This window comes from Neomonachus schauinslandi, chromosome 7 (genome assembly GCF_002201575.2).
Source record: "Neomonachus schauinslandi chromosome 7, ASM220157v2, whole genome shotgun sequence".
Classification (NCBI taxonomy): Eukaryota; Metazoa; Chordata; class Mammalia; order Carnivora; family Phocidae; genus Neomonachus; species Neomonachus schauinslandi.
In genome coordinates, this window is record NC_058409.1 from 90,331,746 (window position 1) to 90,354,066 (window position 22,321).

Here is a 22,321-nt window from a genome sequence, read left to right on the forward strand (position 1 = left end):
ACTGTTATTTTAAGCTACTCAGTCTTGGGCATGGCTTATTATGATACACCATATAACTGAAACAAGAGGTCATTTATTCTAACTCCTGTTTTACTAACCAAGGCCCAGGCAGGGGAAGGGGCCTAGTGAAATTCAGACAGCAAGTTAGTGGCAATAACTTTCTAATTCTGTGCTCTTTCTTCCTATTGCTTTTCTTTTAATTCTTTTGGTGGAAAGCACCAGATAAGGACTACGAAACTTCAAACTCTACCGGCGTGGAACTTACACTGTGCCCTGCATGCATACAAATTACTGTAATAACTTGGATCCTTAGAAATGGAAAGATTTCTAGGTCATTAAGTCCCCTCACTTGACAGGTGCAGAGAATTCAAAACACTAGAGAAAGAGAAAAGCAGCCTCTGATATTTGGAAGCTGGCCTGGTACAATTATCCAGGCTGTAATGTTACTAGATGATAGATGGCCCTCTTAGGTAGGCCTTGTGCTCTCCTGTTGAACCGAATTTCACAGAATGTAAACATCAGATGGGGCCATTCTCTGACTGTGGATAGATCAAGACAGAAACAAGATCACTCCTTAATTATATTCGAACGCAGATAAGTCACGAACAATGTCCAAACCTAAAAAATGACCGAACATCCCCCATCCTGATGAGGGGTTCCTGCTTCTTTAGCAATTACAGCTTCAACCTCAATCTACTGGTCCCTTGTTCCAGGCATGATTGAGATGCTCAATCATAGAATCACCCCCACTTCCTGACAGCATCTAATCCAGAGTAAAGCCCCAATTCCTTAAACCCTCTCCCAAAACACGTAACAACTCTTACCGAGACGCCTATAATTTCTCATGGTGGGTATTCTTCGTCACTGCAACCAGTAATAAACTCAACTTGTTCAATCAGTATGTACCTGGTGGTCTTTCGTTAGCGGGCACTAATCGACCTGACAAAGTTCACACAGAGCTGAAGGCAGAATTCACTAGGAGTCTCCAGCTGCAGTCCTTCTTAGCGCCTACTCTTTTGGTTAATGTCTGTTTTCCCACCACTAGAATCGGAGCTGATTCCCAGTGCCTAGGCTGGTACCTGGCAGAGATTGGAAGTTTAAAAAATAAATATATTCTGAACGCATGAGTAAGAGGGGCTCAATATACACAGGTTCCCTTTCATCTCTCAGCTCCTCCCAGTTCGTGGTGCGTACAGACAGCACCACAGTTCATCTCCATAAACCCACTTTCCCCAACGAAATTTCCAAACCCCTTACTTCTGGGATGCCCATACTCGCAGAGCCTCTCCCTTGCCCGAGCTTCTCTCGCTTGTTGCCCCTCCCACACCTGAGCCCCAAGTCCTCCTAACGCATCTAGAACCCACCTGTCTTCATCATCTGTCCCTAGCACCAGACGCTCACGGACCAGCAGCGCCGCTACCTAGACGTCGACTAGGCACTGCGGCATCGACTGCGCATGTGCGGAAATCGGTCTCACAGTCAGGATCTCTGACGAGTGAAGAGTTACCTCTGAGTTTCCGTCCCGGTCTCAGTCGCCTGGGGCTGCCCGGAAGTCAGGAGAAACTAGCCGGAAGGAGAACCCGCGCGCAGGGCTTTCCGGGACATGTAGTCGTGGAGTTCCCGAGGCCCTATTTTGAGGGAGACCTTAATTCTTTAGGTTTGCACGTCCCACAGACACAGTCCAGTGCTACTTTTGCTCAGAATTCAGCTTCGGACTGCCAAGAGAGAGTAGCCTGGTGTTGACTTCTCGTCCCCACAACGCTCTGCGGGGCCCCCGGCGCCTGCTGGGAGCTGTAGTCCTCGGTCTGCGTACTGCGTTCGCCGAGGGGGAGGGTGGAGCTGCCGGCGGCCCGGGCGGGCTGGCAGCTAGAGTGGGAACGGTAGCCGCCTCCGCTTCTGCCGCCTCCGCCGTCGCCTCCTCCGCCCGGGCTGTTCGCTGCTGCGCGGGGAGAGCGAGGCGGGGCCGCCGGGGCCGCCATGGAGCCCGACTCGGTGATTGAGGACAAGACCATCGAGCTCATGGTGAGTGCGGCCCGCTGGACCGTTCTTCCGTCCGTCCGGCCCCGGGTGGGCCTGCCCATCTCAACGTCCGGCGCGAGGCGGGCCCTGGCCCTTCCCCGCCGCCTTGGCCGGGACCTGGGCCCCCGTTTTCCTGGCCTCGGGGCCGGCGCAGTTGCTCCGGATCTCTGGAGATCTCAGGCCAGACCTGGCCCGGCCCCCTCCATGCTCCTCGGTTCTCCTTCCTCCCTCTGTCCTATATCCGGGCCCATCTCTCGAAGGACCCTCGCTCGATTATGCTGTGGCCTTAGCTCACACTCGCTCTAGCATCTCATTCTCCTTCTCTTAGAAGGGGATTTCCCCCCCGAATTTCTCCGGCCCAGGCCTGCACCGCTCTTGGAAGCCCCACTCAGGCCGAATGAGATGGTGGGGGGGGGCTACGGAGGAGATCGATCAGGGCCTCGGTCTCCGCATCCTAGTAGGGGTCTCAGCACCCTCTCCTCAGCGTAGGGGTGTGTGGATTCCGGGATAGGCCCTACAGGGGTGGAGGTGGGGAGCTCTGGGGTTTGAGGCTGTGACGGATAAGGGGCCTCTTTCCCGGGCCCCTGTGGTGTCCGGCTTCTCGGACAAAGGGTTTCCTACTCCGCGGTGAGGGATGTTTGCATAGCAAGGCCCCAGGTACTCTGGATTCCATCTCCCAGGAAAGGGAAACCGTAACTTCGTGTTTCCCAGCGTTGCTTTGGGAAGATGGGGGAGGGGAGCTTCTTCTCATCACTGCCGTCAGTTCTTTCTTATTAAAAAAAAAAGGTGGGGGGAGAGAATCCTAGGCCCCTGGGGAAGCGATCACTCTTCTATTACAAACCATTGGTAGCCATGCCAGACTCCCCGGTCCTACGGATACCCCAACCGCTTTCCGTTTTACGACTTGGAGCCAGAAGGGGTTTTTAGAAATAGAACTATCAGAGAGTGGCTAGTAGAAGCGAAGAATTTGCTGCTTGGTGGATGATTTGGTGGAAGAAAAGAAACATGGCAGCTATTACCTGCCAATTTGAGCGTTGGGGAAATCAAACTGGGCTCTGGAGAGTTGGGAGGAGAAGTCTTTACCTCAGCAAATGGACATGCCCAGGGTTTCTTCCTGTGGAAACCTTGACAGTTTCTTTGTATCTCTCCTAACACAGTAACAGCCTCTACCCCTGGGTTGAGAGGAAAGGTGAAAGAATCTACTTAACCCAGCAAAATGTTTTCCTAGCCAGATTTCTCCAGTGTGAAAATGTTTATTGAGTCAGTGATTCCACTGGGTAGGGTCGGTGACATCAGAGCCACTTCCCCCATTTAATGCTATAAATAATAAATGGTGACACTGAAAGTCTGTTGGATAGCTGCATGGTTTCTGTGGATGATGGTATCTGGGGAGTTGAGATGCATGTTTTAAAAATGGAAGTACAGTAGCATAAACACACAGCTTAATATTTGCTGTCCTTTGCATAATCCACAGAACTAGACTTCTCCAGTATTCTTATAAAACTAGAAAAAAAAAAAGCTTTGGTCGTTTCTGCTTTGTGTGCAGACATATGTGCTTGCTTTTTAAAGGATATTGTGTGAGTTTTTATTTGCTTTTCATTATTAAGTAATTTTTCCTTTTCAGTATAATTTATCAAACTATTATTGTAGCGAAGCCTTTGATGTTTCTAGAAATTTTGTAGTGGGTTATTTTGGTAAAATCTCTTATTGGAATTCCATATATAGTACATATTTTTACAGATCTACAATACATGTCCTCGCAACTGGAGGAGTACTTCACATTGAAAAGTTGTAACTTGGTGCCTCTGAAATTGGCTGTTCTGTGCTCCTTCCATTTCCATTCTTTTAAAAAATAAAATGTCTTTATTTTCAAAAGAATTAGAAGAAATACAATGTAATTCATTTAGTATTTTTGATTGTATGGTAAAAAAAAATCTCTGGCCTAAATTTATTGGTTTCCCATGCTCATAACTTTAAAAAAGTTTTGATTGTACATGAGTTTACTTGTTTATGATCTGAAAAGATATTTCAGCCTTTCAAGGACATTATAAACGGAGATTCTCAGAAAATTTAACAAAGAGATCAATTTTGAAACGGGTTTTCATATTCGGATTTTGATATTCTCTCAAAGGGATACCCAGTTAAGACTCTTAGGCAACCCTTTTCATAACTGTATATGTATTTATTTTAGTGTAGTAGATAGCACAGGTATTTAACAACTGATTTAGTAAATCCAGGATTGAATGTAGGAATGATAATGCCTTAAAATCTAATTGCATGTGGCTCTCTGTATTCACTGCATTTTAATTACAGTTTCCAAAACTAGGTTAAAAATACTTTTTACATTGGTTTCAAAATAACATAATTGAGAGAGAGGAATGGGATAAACTGATGGTATGTTGAAAGCCTTAAGCATGAAATATTTTTAGATTTTTATGAGTCAGCTTCACTACTCAAATATTTGTGATTGTGCTACCTGTATCAGTTTGGTACTTAATGGTTAACAGGGTAACTTTCATTTGATATTCCAGAGAGAGCTATATTAAAGACAGGAAATAGGCTTTTTGATTATCTCCAATTTGTTAATCTTCATCCTTCCACTTCCTCTGATTTGATTCTTTTTCTTTTTTTTCCTTGTACTTTTTTTTATTTTTATTTTTATTTTTTTTATTTTTTTAAAGATTTTATTTATTTATTTGAGACAGAGAGAATGAGAGAGAGCGAGCACATGAGAGGGGGGAGGGTCAGAGGGAGAAGCAGGCTCCCTGCCGAGCAGGGAGCCCGATGCGGGACTCGATCCAGGGATTCCAGGATCATGACCTGAGCTGAAGGCAGTCGCTTAACCAACTGAGCCACCCAGGCGCCCTGTACTTTTTTTTTTAGCTTTCTAAGAAATAAAGCTGGTGATAGCCTAATAATTAAATCTCCTATTTGCCCTCCCCACTCCTACCTCTGCCTCAGGCCGGGTCCACAAAGAGTGCTTCTCCAGTTGACCCACCTCATAGGGTTCAGTCTTGAATATAGACTATAAACTCTAGATTGAGACAACTGAATTTATAATTGCTGATGGTAAATAATTTAACCACCCAATGACTTTCATGGCCTTATCTTGGACCAGTATTGTACCTAGTTTGTGGGACTGTTTTTGAAATTTCTGACTTTGGTAGAATGAGCATTATTAATAATGAGGTAGAAAAGTAGTAATCCAGTTGGAAATATACAAAGTTTACAAGGCTATGTCTATTGCAGTGGACTTCACTGGAAAGAAGGAAAACTGCATTATGTATCACATGATGTTTATCAATGCTTGAATTAGGAATATGAGCTGATGTTCGGCCCTCATTACTAGAAAGCACTCACACAGCTGCTAATTGGAAGAGAAAGATGGTAAGTTTTCCCTATTAGAAGATAGCAGAAATTGATGTTCGAGGTTAGGAAAGGTAACCCTGCTTCCTCTATGGGTGTGAGAGCATGCCCATCCCCCTCCCCCAAACACAAATTAATGGACAGTTTATACTCTATTGCTGGCTGTTGGTTGTTTCCCCTCTTTGCTAAGTGACAAAGTGACTCATTTTCCTTTTGTGTTATCTCTAAGTGGCTGTATTACTTGTTGAATTTAGTAATATAGGTAAAATACATTGGACCTTATTAAGAAGGTCAGATATCAGTGTTGTGTTTTAGAGCTGTTGAAGTATAGGCGGGCCACAAGGCCAAGGAGAAGTGAAGTTATGGAAAATTTTTCTCTTTTTTCTTTTTGGATTTTTACCCCCTTCCTGTCACTGGTTTTCTGAGTGGAGTAAGTAGGATTTAGTGACTCTTTTAAGAAATTGGATCTTAGTTTGTCACTATCACTTATCCTTATCTACTCCTAAGCTTGTGCTGATTTACTAAAGGCAGATTAAGTATACAAAGGTTTAAGTAGGATCTGAATGAAATAAACTACATAGGTATTTATAGACTCATTTACCTGCCTCAAGGGGCTGTGGCTCAGATAAATCAATTTTGCTCCTGGTTTGGAGTAGGTTAGATGTCCCTTCAGAATTGACAAGAACAAACATGATCCAGTGCACATGTCTTGGTACCCCGGCTCTTGACTGCTCTAACCGGAAAACAGAGCGCTTGCACAGGAAAATCACTAGGCCATTACATAGGTTCACAGAGCAGCACATACAGCCACTTGACCCTTGAACGACATGGGTTTGAACTGTGTGGATCCACTTATATACCTTTTTTTTTTTTTATAGGATAGTACTGTAAGTGTATTTTCTATTCTTTATGATTGTCTTAGTATTTTCTTTAGCTTACTTCATGTAAGAATACAATATATGATACATACAAAATACAAACTGTGTGTTAGTCACCTGGTTATATTATTGATAAGGCTTCCAATCAACAGTAGGCTCTTAGTAGTTAAGTTTCTGGGGAGTCAAAAGTTATATGCAGATTTTCTGTTATGTGGGGGTCAGTGTCCTTAATCTCCCATGTTGTTCAAGGGTCAACTGTACATCCCTCTGAGTAGTGCTGTTTGATCCTATGAGTTTTGCACTCTGAGGTTCCTGGGTTCCACCTGGTGGTATTTACACTTTAAGGGAAAGAAGGCATTTCAAGTCCTAGTAATTTCAATTCGAGACTCCCAGCTTTTCTTCCCACATTCCTCACTTATTCTGTATTTCAGCCAAACAGCGGACCAGGGTTCTTCAGATTTTGCTCACACTATTTTATTTTTTCCATCAGCACTGATAGTAACTGACTAAGTCTATGTATTGAAGGCTACTGATGTTTACTAGAGGGACCTAATAGTTGGCCAAATTGGCTTAGGTCAAATCTCAGCAATTCTCTCTTGCACCTGCACTGAGATTGTCTCCTCAAAACACAATTTAGATGCTAACTCTTTTGATGTCAATTTACATTATGGTGGCGCATACCATTTTGTTTTTATAGCACTGCCTACATGATGTTTACTGTTAAATGAACGAATTCTGGCACTTTGTATTTATCTGGTGGCACTTAGCATATTCTGGGTTCGTATTATAGTTTCCTGTTTGTGTCCCCTATTGAATGATAAACTCTCAGTGCCTTCTTATGGTACATGTTCAGTAAACGTTGAATTGAATTTTCCTGTTGATTGTTGACGTGCATTATTGCTGTCTGTCTGTATGGTAATTCTCACCTGTATCATTAATTCTCATAATAATCTATTCCTAACTCTTATGGGACTTATCATACCCTTCTGTGTATCATAAAAGCCTGTGATCGTGTCTAAATTTCCCTTCCAGAGGCTGTATTGTCTTTTGAATCCTTCATAATTCTTAGCATTTGGGTGTGCAATAGATACATTGACTTAATTAATATGAGGTGACTTTTTTTTCATACTGTGAAATGTTTTTAAGATTTCCTTTTGATAACTTTAAGACAAAGGTGTAGATGAATAGAGGAAAAAGGCTGATAAAGCAGAAGAGGAGGATGGTGTGTGGTACACAGACATCCATAGACATTTCAAAATCACTATTTACAGACTTACACATAGCAGATTGATTTATATACATCCCAGAGAGTGGTTGATAGCAAAGTATTGAGGAAACCAAATTCCTTTTATATCTTTTGATGTGAACTTGCCAAAGAGCCAGTAAGTTCTGAGGATTCTATGACCTTAGAAAAGCATGATTTAGCAGCAAGGGTATGGGCTTTAGAGGGAAGCACCCGAGTTTATATTTTAGCCCTGTCACCTGCTGGCTGTGTGACCTTAAGAAAGTTAACCTTTCTGTGCTCTGATTTCATTATCCGTAAAAATAAGAAAATGTAGGTTTTGCTCCAAGTTGTTGGGAGGATTATGGGAGAGATGTATGTGAAAACACCTTGCAGACGTTTGTCTCAGCAACTGCTGGCCATACTAACTTCCCCATAAGTACAGGGACTGGGTTTTGTGAAGCACAGTCAAGGCAGATGGTGTTTTAATTTTTACCCCTTAGTTGTTCATGTATTTATTTGTGAAGCTTTACAGAGACCTGACATTGAGTTGCTTTCAGCTCTCTGTTTAATGAGATATCTTTAGGGGAAATGAGGAAATCATACAGAATCATATTATCTTGGAAATTTGGGAAGTGGAAGTAGTGTTACAATTACTAAGAATTGCCAATTAGGCATAATTAGACCTGTACTCTACCTACAGAGAGAACTCACCCAACCCTGTCTTAGTAGAAGGTAGAAGGGGACTGGTGATTAGTTTGTATTAACATTGAACATTATGTTTGATCGGTTTAGTTTTGATGAGGAAATTAGGATTTTTGAGTTCTTACTCTTGTTTTAGCAAAGCTCGACCTTTAACACAATAAGCAGTGAGTATTATACAAGATTTCCTCCTGAGTTATATCGTTATTCATTGAATTAATTGACAAAGGGGGAAAAAAACCTGTCGGTCAGGAAGGAATGTGCTTGTTAGCCTCAGTTAAGGTTCTGCTGATCACAATTGCCTAACAGGAAGTTTGTCTTTGTAGGCAAATGAGAGACAAACCAGGAAGACCTGACAGTCCAGTACGGTATCTCTAACCTGGATCTTATTTTTGTTTTCACAAAATTCAAAGATTGCAGAGTTCTATGATGTCAGCAGGAAGCATTTTTAGGAAATTCCCTCTCAGAGTTAGTCAACAATGAAGACCTTCACAGAATGGAAAGCTGTGAAGTAGAAACAATGGGATATTAACATGTAAAATGAAAAAAAAAAAAGTCTGTGAGTAGAGAGATGGCTAAATATAATAATTATAATGAATATAGGAAACCATTCTAATACTTGCCTCAGATCCACAGAAGAAAAATTAAGTTAGAGCTCTACTGTTGAGAAAAAGGAACTTGAGTCATTTTTAATTTTTATTTTCTTAAGAGTTAAATTGAGAACGCTTAACCAGTTTTGGAATAATAAAATATATTTTGGTTCTGTGAAATGATCACTTGGGAGACTCAAAAAAAAAAAAAAAAAGGGTAGAGAACAGGAAGAACTCAGTCTTTACACTCCTGGTCTGGCTTCTATTAATCTTTGTAGCTCTAGCATAAGGCCTGCCACCAATTAGGCATTCAGTAAATATTTGAAGGGAAGAGAAGAAAATTAACATAGTAATACAGGAAAAGGCTTGGTGATTCAAGAGGTTCAGAAATGAGTCCATTAGTCAGATTGTGGTTGTGTTTTGCTGTAATTGCTCAGCATTTTGGTTTACAGCAGTAAGTTATATTTTGAAAAGCAGAGTGTGTTCTTTTAGGAGTTAGCTACTAGCCATAGCTCACTGGCTGCTTTTGTCAAAACTGGGTTTCCAGTTTATTCTTGGGCTTCAGGGTAGTATCACTTAATGGGAGAAGCTTGAGCACTCATTCTTTGCTTGAGATTTTACTTATGTGAGCTCTTTTAAGTTGTGGGTATTAGGATACTTTCATATGATTGTTACGGTGAGGCTAATCATAGACTGGTATTTCAGTGACTCCCATTGCTTTACCTATGATGTGATACATCAGCACATCTTTAGTTATTGCCTGTGGACTATATATTGACAAATCTTGGAATTCCTCCGTTTCAACTGGATTTGAGATTCTTTGTCACAGACACAGTCTTTGATGTTAAACACAAAGACTTACTTGAACATTATAATGTGTTTTATCATTAATATTGTGAGCCTCAGAATTGCATGCCTCTGTTAAGGAAATGCCTTTTTAAGTGCCAAGATATGGAGAGATAGCCCTTTCTGGATGGTTTAACTGGTTCGGTTGTATTTTAGTTAGGCTAGGCTGAAATATTTATTCTTCGGTATTTTTGTACTTCTCCATTCTGATGTTAATTAACTCAGGACCTTTGAGAGTAAAGCTCAGTTTCTTCTGCCCCAGGAATCATGGCCTTTCTGATCCTTAGACTTGGCAGGCTTCAGTGCTCAGTGGAAAGGGCATGGTCTCTACCACTTAGTAGATGTAGGACTTTGGGCAAGTTATTTCTTCTCTTTTTTTTTTTTTTTTTTGGAGAATTAAATATAAGTAACAAATGTAAAGGGCCTGGCCCATTAGTATTCCTTAAATAAAGGTATGTATTATAATTACTGCAGGAACGTTTTGGCAGTAGGGTGGCAATTGAGGAAGAAGGCAATTTATGTGCAAGTAAGTTAATCTTTTGACTCCTTCTCAAGTTTTTATCTTTGTTATCCCCGTTGAATGCTTTTTTTTCCTCTCTCCCTTATATTTTGTTTATGTATTTGCAGGCTAATGGAAAAGTTGGTATGGTAGTAAAAGAATGTTGATATAATGTGTGGACTGGGCTTATGGATTTAAAGGTGTCATATAGTAAATTGTTTATTAGTTTTTTTTTTTTAATAATTTTCCTTAGTTTACCCAATGACTGGCCATTGTGGAGGATTGGCCTTTAATGAATCAGAAGTTCACTCTTAAAATTATGCCATGTGTTTTAAACCATCCTATATTTCAGGTGAGGGTTGAAGATTTGTATAATGTGTAGATTTGATGTCTTATATGTAGCAAACCAAAAGATTGCTTGCCAGGTGCCTAAATATCTTTATTGGGAGATATTTGAGCCCTCTCATATCACTAATTTTGGGTGACAAATTTTTTGTAATGGTGGAGGAGCTGTCTTAGAAAATGGATAAGGAAGTTCATTGTAGCTAAACGGTCTGAGACAATTTATGTGGATAATAGAGTAAGTTTTTAGCTGCTCTCATTTGGAATTGCATATTTATCATGAGTAAAAATTAATACTAGGGATGTTTCCTTCTTTGCCATGTAGAATTTCTTATCCTTTTGTCAGCACAGAGATGAGGAATGCTGCTCCAGAACTTTTATCCCAAATAGCTGACTCAGGGGTTGTAACTTTTTTTCTGTGCCTCAGATCCACCACTCCATTGACCATTTCTTGGTGGCTGTCCTTTGCCGCTGGTGCCATGGTGGGTGTATGGATTGCTTTCTGTCTTTCAACAGTTACCGAAGTGCATGTTTGGGATTTTATTGAAGAAAGCTGGATACAGTAAACGGAAAGAATCTTGGAAGCTGCTTGACTGCTGTCTTTTCTCAGACTAGTCTGAAAGGGAATACCCCCATTCATTCTGGATTGGTGGATCTGAAGTACAAAATATTGTCCAGGTAAGCAATTACCCTGTATTGTTTTGTTATGTGGAACTCAAAGAAACTTAAACAAAACTTCTTTACTTTTTTCTATTGATTGAGAAAGGAAGAAATGTTAGATATTTAGATATAGTGTTCATGTTTGGGATGGATTAGTGAAGGTGTCTGTGGAAGAATTGCTAGTAGACACTTTGTTTTAGTGTAAGAAGTGCAGTTATTTTTATTGTAGGCCCAATTGGTTTATAGTTAACAGTCAAACAGGAAATACAGTAAATAAGGGAAATTTGGGGAATAGCTTGTAAAATATGGACAACAGGTGATAATTTTAAGGTATTATCTCATGATTTATAGCTAATACCTGGTCAAAATAGTTTTTGTAGTTACCATGTAAAGTAGTGGTGTTTTATTCTTGGGACTCTTGGAGGGCCTTCTCAGGAAGATTTACTTACTGTAGCAACTGTTTATTGAGCATCTGCTAAGTGCCAGGCACTGTTAGAAGCTCTTTACATAATTTCTTACTCAGTTGGCACATGCTTTACCTTATATTTTATAGTTAGTGAAATGAAGCTCATAAGCATTAAGTAAGTGCAAGTTGCCTGGGGTCATACAGCTAGTAAATGGCAAAGCCAAGCTTTAGGCTTGATTCTTTATGTTTCCAAAGTTCCGGCTCTCTCCATGTGACTGCATTTGCTGAAATTTGTACTTCAGCTTCTGGATTTTCAAATTGCCCATCTGCAAGAGCAAGGTGTGTTTTTCTATGATGGGTTTCCACCAGGAAAACACATGATAGATCATTGTTTGGCATGGTATTTTTATATCTGGTGCTCTTTCTGCTTGGTGAAGAAATTAGATCTTCAGTCAGTTCATCAAGTCAGAACATAAAGGTAACTTAGGAAGTATAAGAGAGGCAATGCATTTAAATGTCAAAACATGGTTTATACAGGGAAGTATCACTTGCTCTAGTGAACTCGAACCTGTATCTTCTCAGTTCCTCCTTAGTTTTTGTTGGTTATTTAAATAGCTCAGTAGGTTATTATGTGGACTTCTTTCGATCTGTGGTTTGTTAGCCTTACAAGTAAGACATTGTCCAGCAACTCTCTTGAAAACATGACTTTTTTTTGGTATTTAATATACTCTCCAGATTATCCATTTCCTTTAATCTTAAAAAAATGTCTTTTTATCATAGACTGATACCCTGGCTTTGTGATCCTTTTTGTAGTTTAATTCCTTTATATTTGTGAATGTTTCTCCTAAGTGAGCATTTTCCACACTTGTCATCTGAAGAGCTGTGAGGGTGGTGGTGGTGGTAGAAATAATAGCAGTTAACACTTTGTGGGCACAATTATAAGCACTGCATATATATAAACTTTTTATATTCATAGTAACTCAATGAGGTAGGTACCATTATTTCTTTACTGATGAGGAAACTGAATCATAGAGTAATTAAATAACAGGTCCAAGGTCGCATGTCTAGGAAGAGACAAAGATGAGGTATGAATCCAGGCAGTCTAGCTTCAGAGACTTCTAGAAAAAGTCCAGCTTCTAAAGTCTGTACTATATTGTCTCTAGTATCGAGTGTCATCCAGTGATAAAAAGAGGGGTGGAAATCCTGAGGGCTAAAACTGAAATCACTGTAAAGAAAAAGGAAACAATTGTTGTGTCGAGTATCTACTTCTGACCTTTGGTAGAAAATAGTCTAGGGGCACCTGGGTGGCTCAGTTGGTTAAGTGACTGCCTTTGGCTCAGGTTATGATCCTGGAGTCCCGGGATTGAGCCCCGCATCTGGCTCCCTGCTCAGCGGGGAGCCTGCTTCTCCCTTTGACCCTCCCCTCTCTCATGTACTCTCTCTCGCTCTCTCAAATAAATAAATAAATCTTAAAAAAAAAAAAAAAAAAGAAAATAGTCTAGATCTCAGTTCCGTGTTAGCCATCCAAGACTATCGGGCTGTTTTCCCAAGGGGACTCACAGTAGGGTTTGTTGGAGGCTATCTTCCAGAATAGTGCTGTTCAGTAGAACTTTTTATGGTAATGAAAATGTTCAGTATCTGTGCTGTTCAATATGGTAGCCACTAGTCACATGTGGCTGTTTTGAAATGTGGCTCTGTAACTGAGGACCTGAATTTTAAATTTTATTTAATTTAAATAGCCACATACACAGTTTTAGAATTTACCTTCATCCTGGGTCTGTTCATTGGTTTAAAACTCTGAGAAATCTGATCTGGTCAGCATGCTCAAAGCAACTCCTTATCTCAGATATGGACCAGTATTAACCAGATGTGTAAGACTGATGTGTAAAGCCAGAATTCCAGTTTACTAGTTTATAATGGTATGTGCATGTTGGTATGATTAATGTAAACTTTTTTGATAGGTAGGTTTGCTTACTAGTTCCTAATTACTATACCAGTTTAAGTTTTTCAAATAAGAAACAGAATTAGAGGGAACTGAAGGCTCAAGCCAAATGCCTGTAATATTGTTTTTATGTGTTTTTGACTTGACCTACCAGGTCAGAACATAGTCACTGGGTTAGTTTGCATGGACTCAACCGGAAAAGGGAGATATTTGCTGGACTGGGACTGAGACAACGTCATTCAGCTTACGTTAGGGATGGATGGTTTTTCCCTATGGCAGAACCTTTTCCTTCAACTTCTCTCCTTGCTTTTAACTTCCCAAAATATTTTCTGATTAAGGCACTCATTTTTAGACAAGTTAGTACATTCAGCTTGAATGCACTCTTGACTTTATAGGTCTGGGAAGCCCTTCGTTTCCCTTCAGAAAACTGAAGGAAATAAATGCCTTTATCACTGCTATGATCCAGTTTGTATTCATTTTTGACTCTAAGAAGGCAGTTAGATTTTTTTGCTTCCCTGTAGCCTCTTTTGACCAAAACAATGTATTAGCTTATTTAATTTGGTCATATAATGTGGGGTGGAATAATAACATACTCATAAAAAATAAGCTAGGTGGTACATTCTCTTTGCATTTTATCGTGTTATTAAATGAGCTTGTTTTAAGCTTGCTGTATCATTACTTTGAGACTTGCTCTTGTTTTTCTGCTCTGAAAGAAGAAAGAGTAACATAACCAAATTTGTATTTTAGGAAGTTAACTTTTCAGGTGTGTGCAAGATGGATTAAAGAGACTGAAGGCAGGGAGACCAGTTAGTTCAAGTGAGCAATGAGGAAGGCAAACCAAAGCATTGACAATGGGCATGATGAAGGTGGGGTGGACTTAAAAAAGATGTAGGTGGTAGGATCTACAGAACTTGGGGATTGGTTATTGGAGTAGGTGATGGATGGACTATAGTATGAATTTTTAGATTTTTGCCTTGGGCACCAGGATGGATGTTTACTATCTTTTCCAGGATAAGGAATATTAGAAGAAGGGCATAGAGGGCATGGGAGAGGTGCAGGAAAAATAATGAATTTAATTTATAATGAAGTTGAGTTGTGTATCGTGAGTCCTCCAAGAGAAGTATCTAGTGGGAATATGAGCATCAGAGAAAGCAGGGAGAGAGAGAAAGATTTGGGAGTTTTTATTTTGCTTCAGTGGTAGCTCACTTTACTCAGTAGAGTTATAAGATTTCTCAGAGTGTAGATTGAGGAATCTATGTATCAGTGTTTGGGAATGCTAACAGAGAAATGGACTATAACTAAGTTTACATGACCTTATGAGATCATATGTGATATTGATCAAGCATTGTTACCACTCTCCTTTTCATCTGAACCTGGATATTCCATTATAGTATATTCCCAGTCTGTAAATTAGCCTATTATGTTTGGGTTATGATTTTATTTTTTTACTATATGGCTTGTTTAATGGAGGTACAGTTCTTGAAATGTGTTTTTTTAAAACTCTGGGTTGTCACTATGTATCTTACGGACATTTATGCAAATTAAGTTCCATGCATCTGGTGACCAAAACAAGGGGAAAATAACCTAAACAGTGAAGGTTCTGGATAAAGTGTGACATGAGAAATTAAAATTTGCTCTTCTCTCAGCCTATCTCAATTCCTGACTGCTTTCATCTAGCTGTGATGAGTGTGATTATTGTATTTAAAAGACACATTTTTAATATCACAAGATGAGACCTAAGGACAAGCCAGCTATTTTGTATACTAGTCAGCTGAAGAAACCGTGAACTGTTCAAGTGGAGTGAAAATTGGCTGTGTTGGAATTATTGAGATGGTGTGTCAATCTAGTGTGGCATGTATTTAAGGGATTTGTAAGGCAGATGTTTACTGTATGCTATTTTCACCTTATGCACTGACTTCAGGCCCTAATTCCCAGGTGACCTGTAATGCATGGTTTTGGTAATGAAAGCATGGAGATATGAAGAGTTCATTATAGCTACAGTAAATCAATACTTAACAAAAAGGTTTTTAGGATACATTGTATGAGTGTATGCTACAAAATTCATAAAGTACAAAAAGGAGTAGACATTTAAAAAGAAAGTCTGCAGGTCTCCCATTCCCTCTGGCTCCAGCTATTCAGCCATATTTTTGTGTAGCTTTTGTATGTATGTGTGTGTGTGCTGTACATATTCTTCTGCACCTTGAATTTTTTTAAATGTAAAACATGACATGGTTATCTTTCATATCAGTTCCCAAAGAGCTCCCATCATTTTTGAAGAGATAATTTAAAAGATGCATGCTGATTTATTGTAAGTGCTATAATTTGTTAAACCAGTCTGGACTGATACACATACAGGTTATTTCCAGTCTTTTGCTATCACATACAATGCTGTAAAGAATAACTTAGTGTATATGTCATTTTACATGCAGAGAAGTATATCTTCAGGACAGTTTTCTAGGAGTAAGTTTCACTAGATAGATGATTTTTTAAAAAATCTGATAGGCATTGCCACATTGTGCTCCAGTTGTACTGCCACAGTATATACTCTCACAGGCTCTGCTTGAGACTATTTTTTTCCTGATACTCTCATGGTGTCATGTGGATTTCAAGCTGACTGCTTTTTTAATTGTTCTTCTCTTTTCCCCCCATAACTTTTTATTATGAAAAATTTCATATATATATATAAAAGAGTTGGGGAAAGCCCAGTCCAACAAGCACTTGTATAGTCTTTCCACCTAGACTCAACTGTTGTTAAAGTTTTGCCATATTTGTATTATTTCTCTGCTCCACGCCTCCATTCCTCCTTCCCTCCCCTTGCCACTTTCCTCCCTTTCTCTCTCTCATCTCCTCCTGTCCTTATCTCCTCAAATACATATCCTTTGTGGTTGTTAAAAATTTGATAGTAAGTTGCAAGCATGACACTTCACCCTCTAAACACTCCCGCACCTGTCTCCTGAGAATAAGGATAGGCTCTCTCTCTAAAACTACACACACACACAGAACCATGTACATATAGATATATATATCCATATAAAACCACGTATTATGTGTAGTCATTTATATTTCATACATATATAAAACAACAATACTATTTTTATGTTTGAGAAAATGAAAATAATTCCATAATGTAGTATCAAGTATTCGATTAGATTTTCCTATTGTCCCAAGAATGTCTTTTCTAGCATGCCACCCCCCATTTTGTTTTAAATGCCAGGATTCAAACAGAATACACCCTTTGCTTCTGGTTATTATATCTCTTTAATTTCTTTTCATTTGGAACATTCCCTCTGCCCTTTTCCCTCCTCTCCTGGCATTGATTGTTTCTGAAGAGTCCAGCTCAGTTTCCTCTAGGATGTGCAACATTCTTCATTTGTTTATTTCCTCATGGTGTCATTTAACTTGTTTCTCTAGCTACTCTACTTCTTGTAAACTGGAAGTTAGGTGAGAGCCTTGATTGCAACCAGGTTAAACATTTTGACAAGAATGCTTCATCATAGGTGAAGTATACTTTGCACTGAGTCATGTTGGGATGCACTTGATGACAGGTTATCCCATTATAAGCTATGCTAAATTTGATCCCTTGGCTAAGGTGGCAATAGTCAGATCTCTTATTTATAAAGGTACAGTTTTATCCTCTGCAATTAGAAAGGAGTTTATGGGATAATATTTTGGAACCTTGTAAATATCCTGTTCCATTACAGCATTTCACCCAGTGGTTTCAGCATCCTGATCCTGAAGTCAGTTATTAAAATGGGAGTTACAAAATTGTAGTTTTCTGTCATTCTGTCTACATTTATTAGCTAGCATTCACAGAGCCATCCCTGTTTCTCCTCCTTTCTTTTGTGTACCATCATACTCTCATGGACTTTTTATTTAGTGTGTTAACAATCAGTCTTTTTTTGTAAAGATTTATTTGAGAGAGAGAGAAAATGGGGGAGTGGGAAGAGAGAGAGGGGTAAGAATAGAATCTCAAACAGACTCCCCGCTGAGCACGGAGCCTGAGGCGGGGCTCGATCCCACCACCCCGAGACCATGACCCGAGATGAAACCAAGAGTTGAACGCTTAACCCCCTGAGCCACCCAGGTGCCCCAATAATCAGTCTTTATTGGTGTTCACATTGTCCCAGATTTGGCTAATGAGAGCCCCTTCAAGGTAGTGCCCTGCTTCCTTTTGATGTGATCCCATCCGTCTTTGTGTGTTTCTTGGCTTTTTACTTTCTCTGCATTACAGGCATCAGCCATTTCTCCAAGAAGCTCTGATTCCTTTTAGTGGGGAATGGTATTTAGTGGGGAATGGTATTTAGAAGCCTTGTTGTTGGGTTGTCATTGCTTCTAGACCCTTTCAGTAGATAGAACTAAAGAGTCTATTTAAAAAGAACCATGAGATCATATTAGTTCTGATTCAGATTTAATATTGGATATTTTTCTAAACTTTTTAGCTTTTTGATTTTCAGAATCTAAGGGACCATATTGGTGTGTAAAACTTGTAAAACTTACAAGTTGAGATACAAATTATTATGTAAATAGCCAGGTAAATAACTTCATTCATTATTGAACATGTACTCAAACAGGTACTCTTTGGTTATGTGGGGAGTATAGAACAAAATCAGATATGTACCTTGCTTCCAGAAGCTTACAGTCTTTTACATAAAAAACTATAGTACAGTGTGAAAACTGGTAGGGATCATGAGAGGTAGACATACAATGTTTTACTCACCCTTAGAGGCCTGAGCAGAAGTTAGACATGAATATGGATGTATTGGGGAAGGGGAGGGCTTTCATAGCAAAGGTAAACAGGTGAACGATGGCTGGCAGGCAGGCAATGCTGTGTAGTGCCTTTTGGGCAGTTCTGTGAAAAATATTGGAGTATAACTTGTGTGGTGGGATTGAGGTAGATAAATTTGCAAAGATAGATTATAACCAGATTTTGAACTTTATCCTTTAGGTCCTAAGTTATGAACTAGTAGCCTATATGGATCAAGCTTCACAGATATATTTTCTTTTGTCTGCATAGATTTAAAAAATTGACATATGGGGCACTTGGGTGGCTCAGTCGGTTAAGCGTCTGCCTTGGCTGGGGTCATGATCCCAGGGTCCTGGGAACGAGCCCCGCGGGGGCGGGCTCCCTACTTGGGGGCCGGGTGGGGGCTGCTTATCCCTCTCCCTCTGCCCCCCCCCCGCCTGCGTTCTCTCTCAAATAAATAAATAAAATCTAAAAAAAGTTGAGACATTTTTTATCAAAACACTGATTTCTGGTTTGTCTGAAAATTGGAGCTGAGGAGTGGCTGCCTTTTATTAGAGTCAGGGCTTGTGCTTTCCTGGTCCCTATAGCCCCTGTAAATCTGTTTTTATCTGTCTGGCCCTTACAAGCTTCTGAGCTTGTGTGATCCTGCAGGATTGGAGGTAGGGTGTGAGGGAGGGAGATGGGATTTGAGAGGAGAGGTGACTGAAAGCTTGAGCAAGATCTGTGCTTTAGAAAGATCACGCTGGAAATCGGTTTGGAGTATGTATTGTAGCAGGGAGACCAATCCGTAGACTGTTGGAATATTCCAGGGGAATACAGGATAGTAACAGATGGTGCAGAGAGGAGAAAATGAGACATTTTAAAATGCAGAGTGGTTAGATTGTATTGTTGGATAAGAGTATGTGTGTGTATGTATTTGACAAGAATGTAAATCAAACTCTATTAAAACATGAAGTCCCGTTTTTAAAAAGCTTTGCATTCATAAGTTGGTTTCTGGAAGTTAACCACATGTTTTCATAATCTATTGGTTAATTCTGGAAGACAGTAGTAATAGTTTCTTGCATTGTCATTGTGTAAAGTTTAGTTTTGTAATATGCCAATAGCATCTTTTGTCAAAAAATCTAACTCTGGCTTTATTTCTGAAAGTTGTGTATGAAGTGAGTATATTGTGATTTTTTTTCTTAATTATAGAGCTAAATTTCCAGGCAAAAATAATAGCAACGCTATATACTTATTTTTAGAGAGTTGGCTGCTTTATTTAATTTCCCCCACAATCTCTGCAAGAAGTTAATCCAAAGGATAATGAGTTAACATGGGACTGTCCGGTACACTTAAAATCACACCTATATTAAAACCATCTATGTTGTTAGTAAGTATTTTGGACATCTTCCCTGTCCGATTGGGGCATGACTTGATCCAGTTCCATTGCCAATGCTATTACTCTAGATATTTAGTGGCACCACCAGCTTAGGCAGTCTAAGGGAGATAGACCTGGAGAGCATGTAAGTGACAAGACTGGGAGTCAGAGTGACTCAGGCCGACAAGCCATATATGGATTCTGTGTAATAAGCTTCGGCTTCAAAGGGTGAACAAAGATTGGCTTAAAGGGTATTTGTATATACGTTTGTTTGTTTTTGTAACTTAGATATAATATAGAACACAAATCTTAAGTGTACAGCTGAATGAATTTTTACCTGTGGAAACAGAACACTGTGTAACCACTACCCAAATCAAGATATAGAACACTTCCAGAGCACCTTGAGGGCTTCCTCATGTCTGTCTATGCCTCACCAAGTCAGTAACCCTCCCAAAGGTTTATTCTGGTCTTTTTCACTGTAGGTTAGTCATGACTGTTCTTGGATTTTTTTTTTTTTAAGATTTTAATTATTTGACAGAGAGATAGCCAGAGCAGGAACACAAGCAGGGGGAGTGGGAGAGGGAGATGCAGGCTTCCCGCTGAGCAGGGATCCCGGGATCCTGGGATCATGACCTGAGCCGAAGGCAGATGCTTAATGACAGAGCCCTATTTTTGAATTTTGTATAAATGGAATCATACAGCTTATACTTTTGTGGTTTTTTTCCGCCTCTGCTTGCTATTACATCTATGAAATTCACCCATTTTGTTGTAACAGGTCTTTTTCCCTGTGCATTATTCAATTGTATATATAGTCCATGCTTTGTTTATTTTACTGTTGATGAATTAGTTGGATTGTTTCCAATCTTTGGCTGCTATATAACATTTCTAAGGTGGACATAAGCACTTGATTCTGTCGGTTATAAAAAACCAGGAGTGGAATTACTGGGTCATAGGATAGGCATATGTTCAGCTTCAGTAGATACTGCTAAACTGTTTTCCAAGTGCTTGGGCCAGTTTACACCCCCACCTCTAATGTGCGAAGTTCCAGTCACTTCGTTTTGCTAGTCCTTTTATTTTATTTTATTTTATTTTATTTTTTAAGATTATTTATTTATTTATTTGACAGAGATACAGCAAGAGAGGGAACAGACACAAGCAGGGGGAGTGGGAGAGGGAGAAGCAGGCTTCCCGCGGAGCAGGGAGCAGGGAGCCCAATGCAGGGCTGGATCCCAGGACCCTGGGATCATGACCGGAGCCGAAGGCAGACGCTTAACCATCTGAGCCACCCAGGCGCCCTTGCTAGTCCTTTTAGTTTTAGCCATTCCAGTAAGTATGTAGTGATATCTATGACTATGAACTATTGAGGTGTAGTTTACATGCAGTAAAATGTACTCATTTTAAGTGCAGTGCTTGAGATTTGAGAGCTAACCTCCCCCCCCCACAAAAAAAATTCTCTCACTTCCCTTTGCAGTTCCCCCACCTCCATTCCTGGCCTCAGGTAACCTGTTTTCTGTAATTTTAAATTAGTTGTGTGTGTTGTAGAATTTCATATAGGTTAATTGTATAGTATGCATATACTGCAAGCACTCTCTGTTTAGCTTATTTTACCCAGTGTAATGTTTTTGAGATTTATTCTTGTTGAATCAGTTTTTCATTCCTTTCCATTGCTTAGCACTATTACATTACAAGATCTGGCAGTTACAATGTTTTGTTTATTCATTCTCCTGCTGAAGTATATTTGGATTGTTTGGATTGTTTCCAGTGTTTGACTTATGAATAAAGCTTGTGTGAACATTTGTGTTCAAATTTTTTTTGGACATTTCTTTTCTCTTGGGTATACCTAGGAGTGGAATTGCTGGCAGAGTGTAGTTGAATGTTTAGTTTTTCCAAGTAACTGCCAGATCTTTTCCCATAGTGGTTGTACATTCTTATGACTTGCCCCACAATATATGAGAGCTTCAGTTTCTTTTTTAGCCTTGTCAGCACTTGGCATTGTCAGACAGTTTTAGCCATTCTTATATGTGTGAAGTAGTGTCTCATTGTGGTTATAATTTACATTTTCCTTTTTTTTAAAGATTTTTATTTATTTATTTGACAGAGAGCTAGCACAAGTAGGCAGTGGCAGGCAGAGGGAGAGGGAGAAGGAGGCTCTCTGCTGAGCAAGGAGCCTGATGTGGGACTCAATCCCAGGACACTGGGATCATGACCTGAGCCGAAGGCAGCCGCTTAACTGACTGAGCCACCCAGGCGCTCCTATAATTTACATTTTCTTGATGACTAATGATGTCGATCATTTTTTCATGTGCCTTTTAGATACTGTCTTTAGAGAAGTATCCATTCAAATCTTTTGACCCTTTTAAAAAATTGAGTTATCTTTTTACTTTGATTTGTGGGAATTCTTTATAGTAGTCAGGAAACAAGTTCTTTGTCAGATACACATATTGCAGACATCTGTTCTGTGGCTTGCTTTTTCAGTGTCTTAATGTTGTCTTTTGATGGACAGATGGTCTAATGCTTACAAAATTGAATTACTCAGGTTTTTCTTTCATTGTTACTGGTTTTTGTGTCCCATTTAAGAAATTTTGCCCACTCTAAGGTCTTAAAGATAGTCTACTCGCAACTTTATGGCTTTACCATCTTTTTTTTTTTTTTGACAGAGACAGCCAGAGAAAGAGCACAAGCAGGGGGAGTGGGAGAGGGAGAAGCAGGCTTCCCACTGAGCAGGGAGCCGATGCGGGGCTCGATCCC

At 39.8% G+C, this 22,321-nt stretch overlaps 1 protein-coding gene across 2 annotated transcripts in view; it reads left to right on the forward strand.

The window, feature by feature from the left end:
* Positions 1-1,982: 1,982 nt before the first annotated feature.
* Positions 1,983-22,321, forward strand: part of FBXW11 (F-box and WD repeat domain containing 11) — a 121,559-nt gene continuing 101,220 nt past the window's right edge. For both annotated transcript variants that reach the window (XM_021701239.1, XM_021701245.1), the window contains exon 1: positions 1,983-2,022. In XM_021701239.1, the coding sequence (XP_021556914.1) occupies positions 2,020-2,022 (3 nt within the window). In that variant the 5' untranslated portion in view covers positions 1,983-2,019. The remainder of the gene's footprint in view (positions 2,023-22,321) is intronic.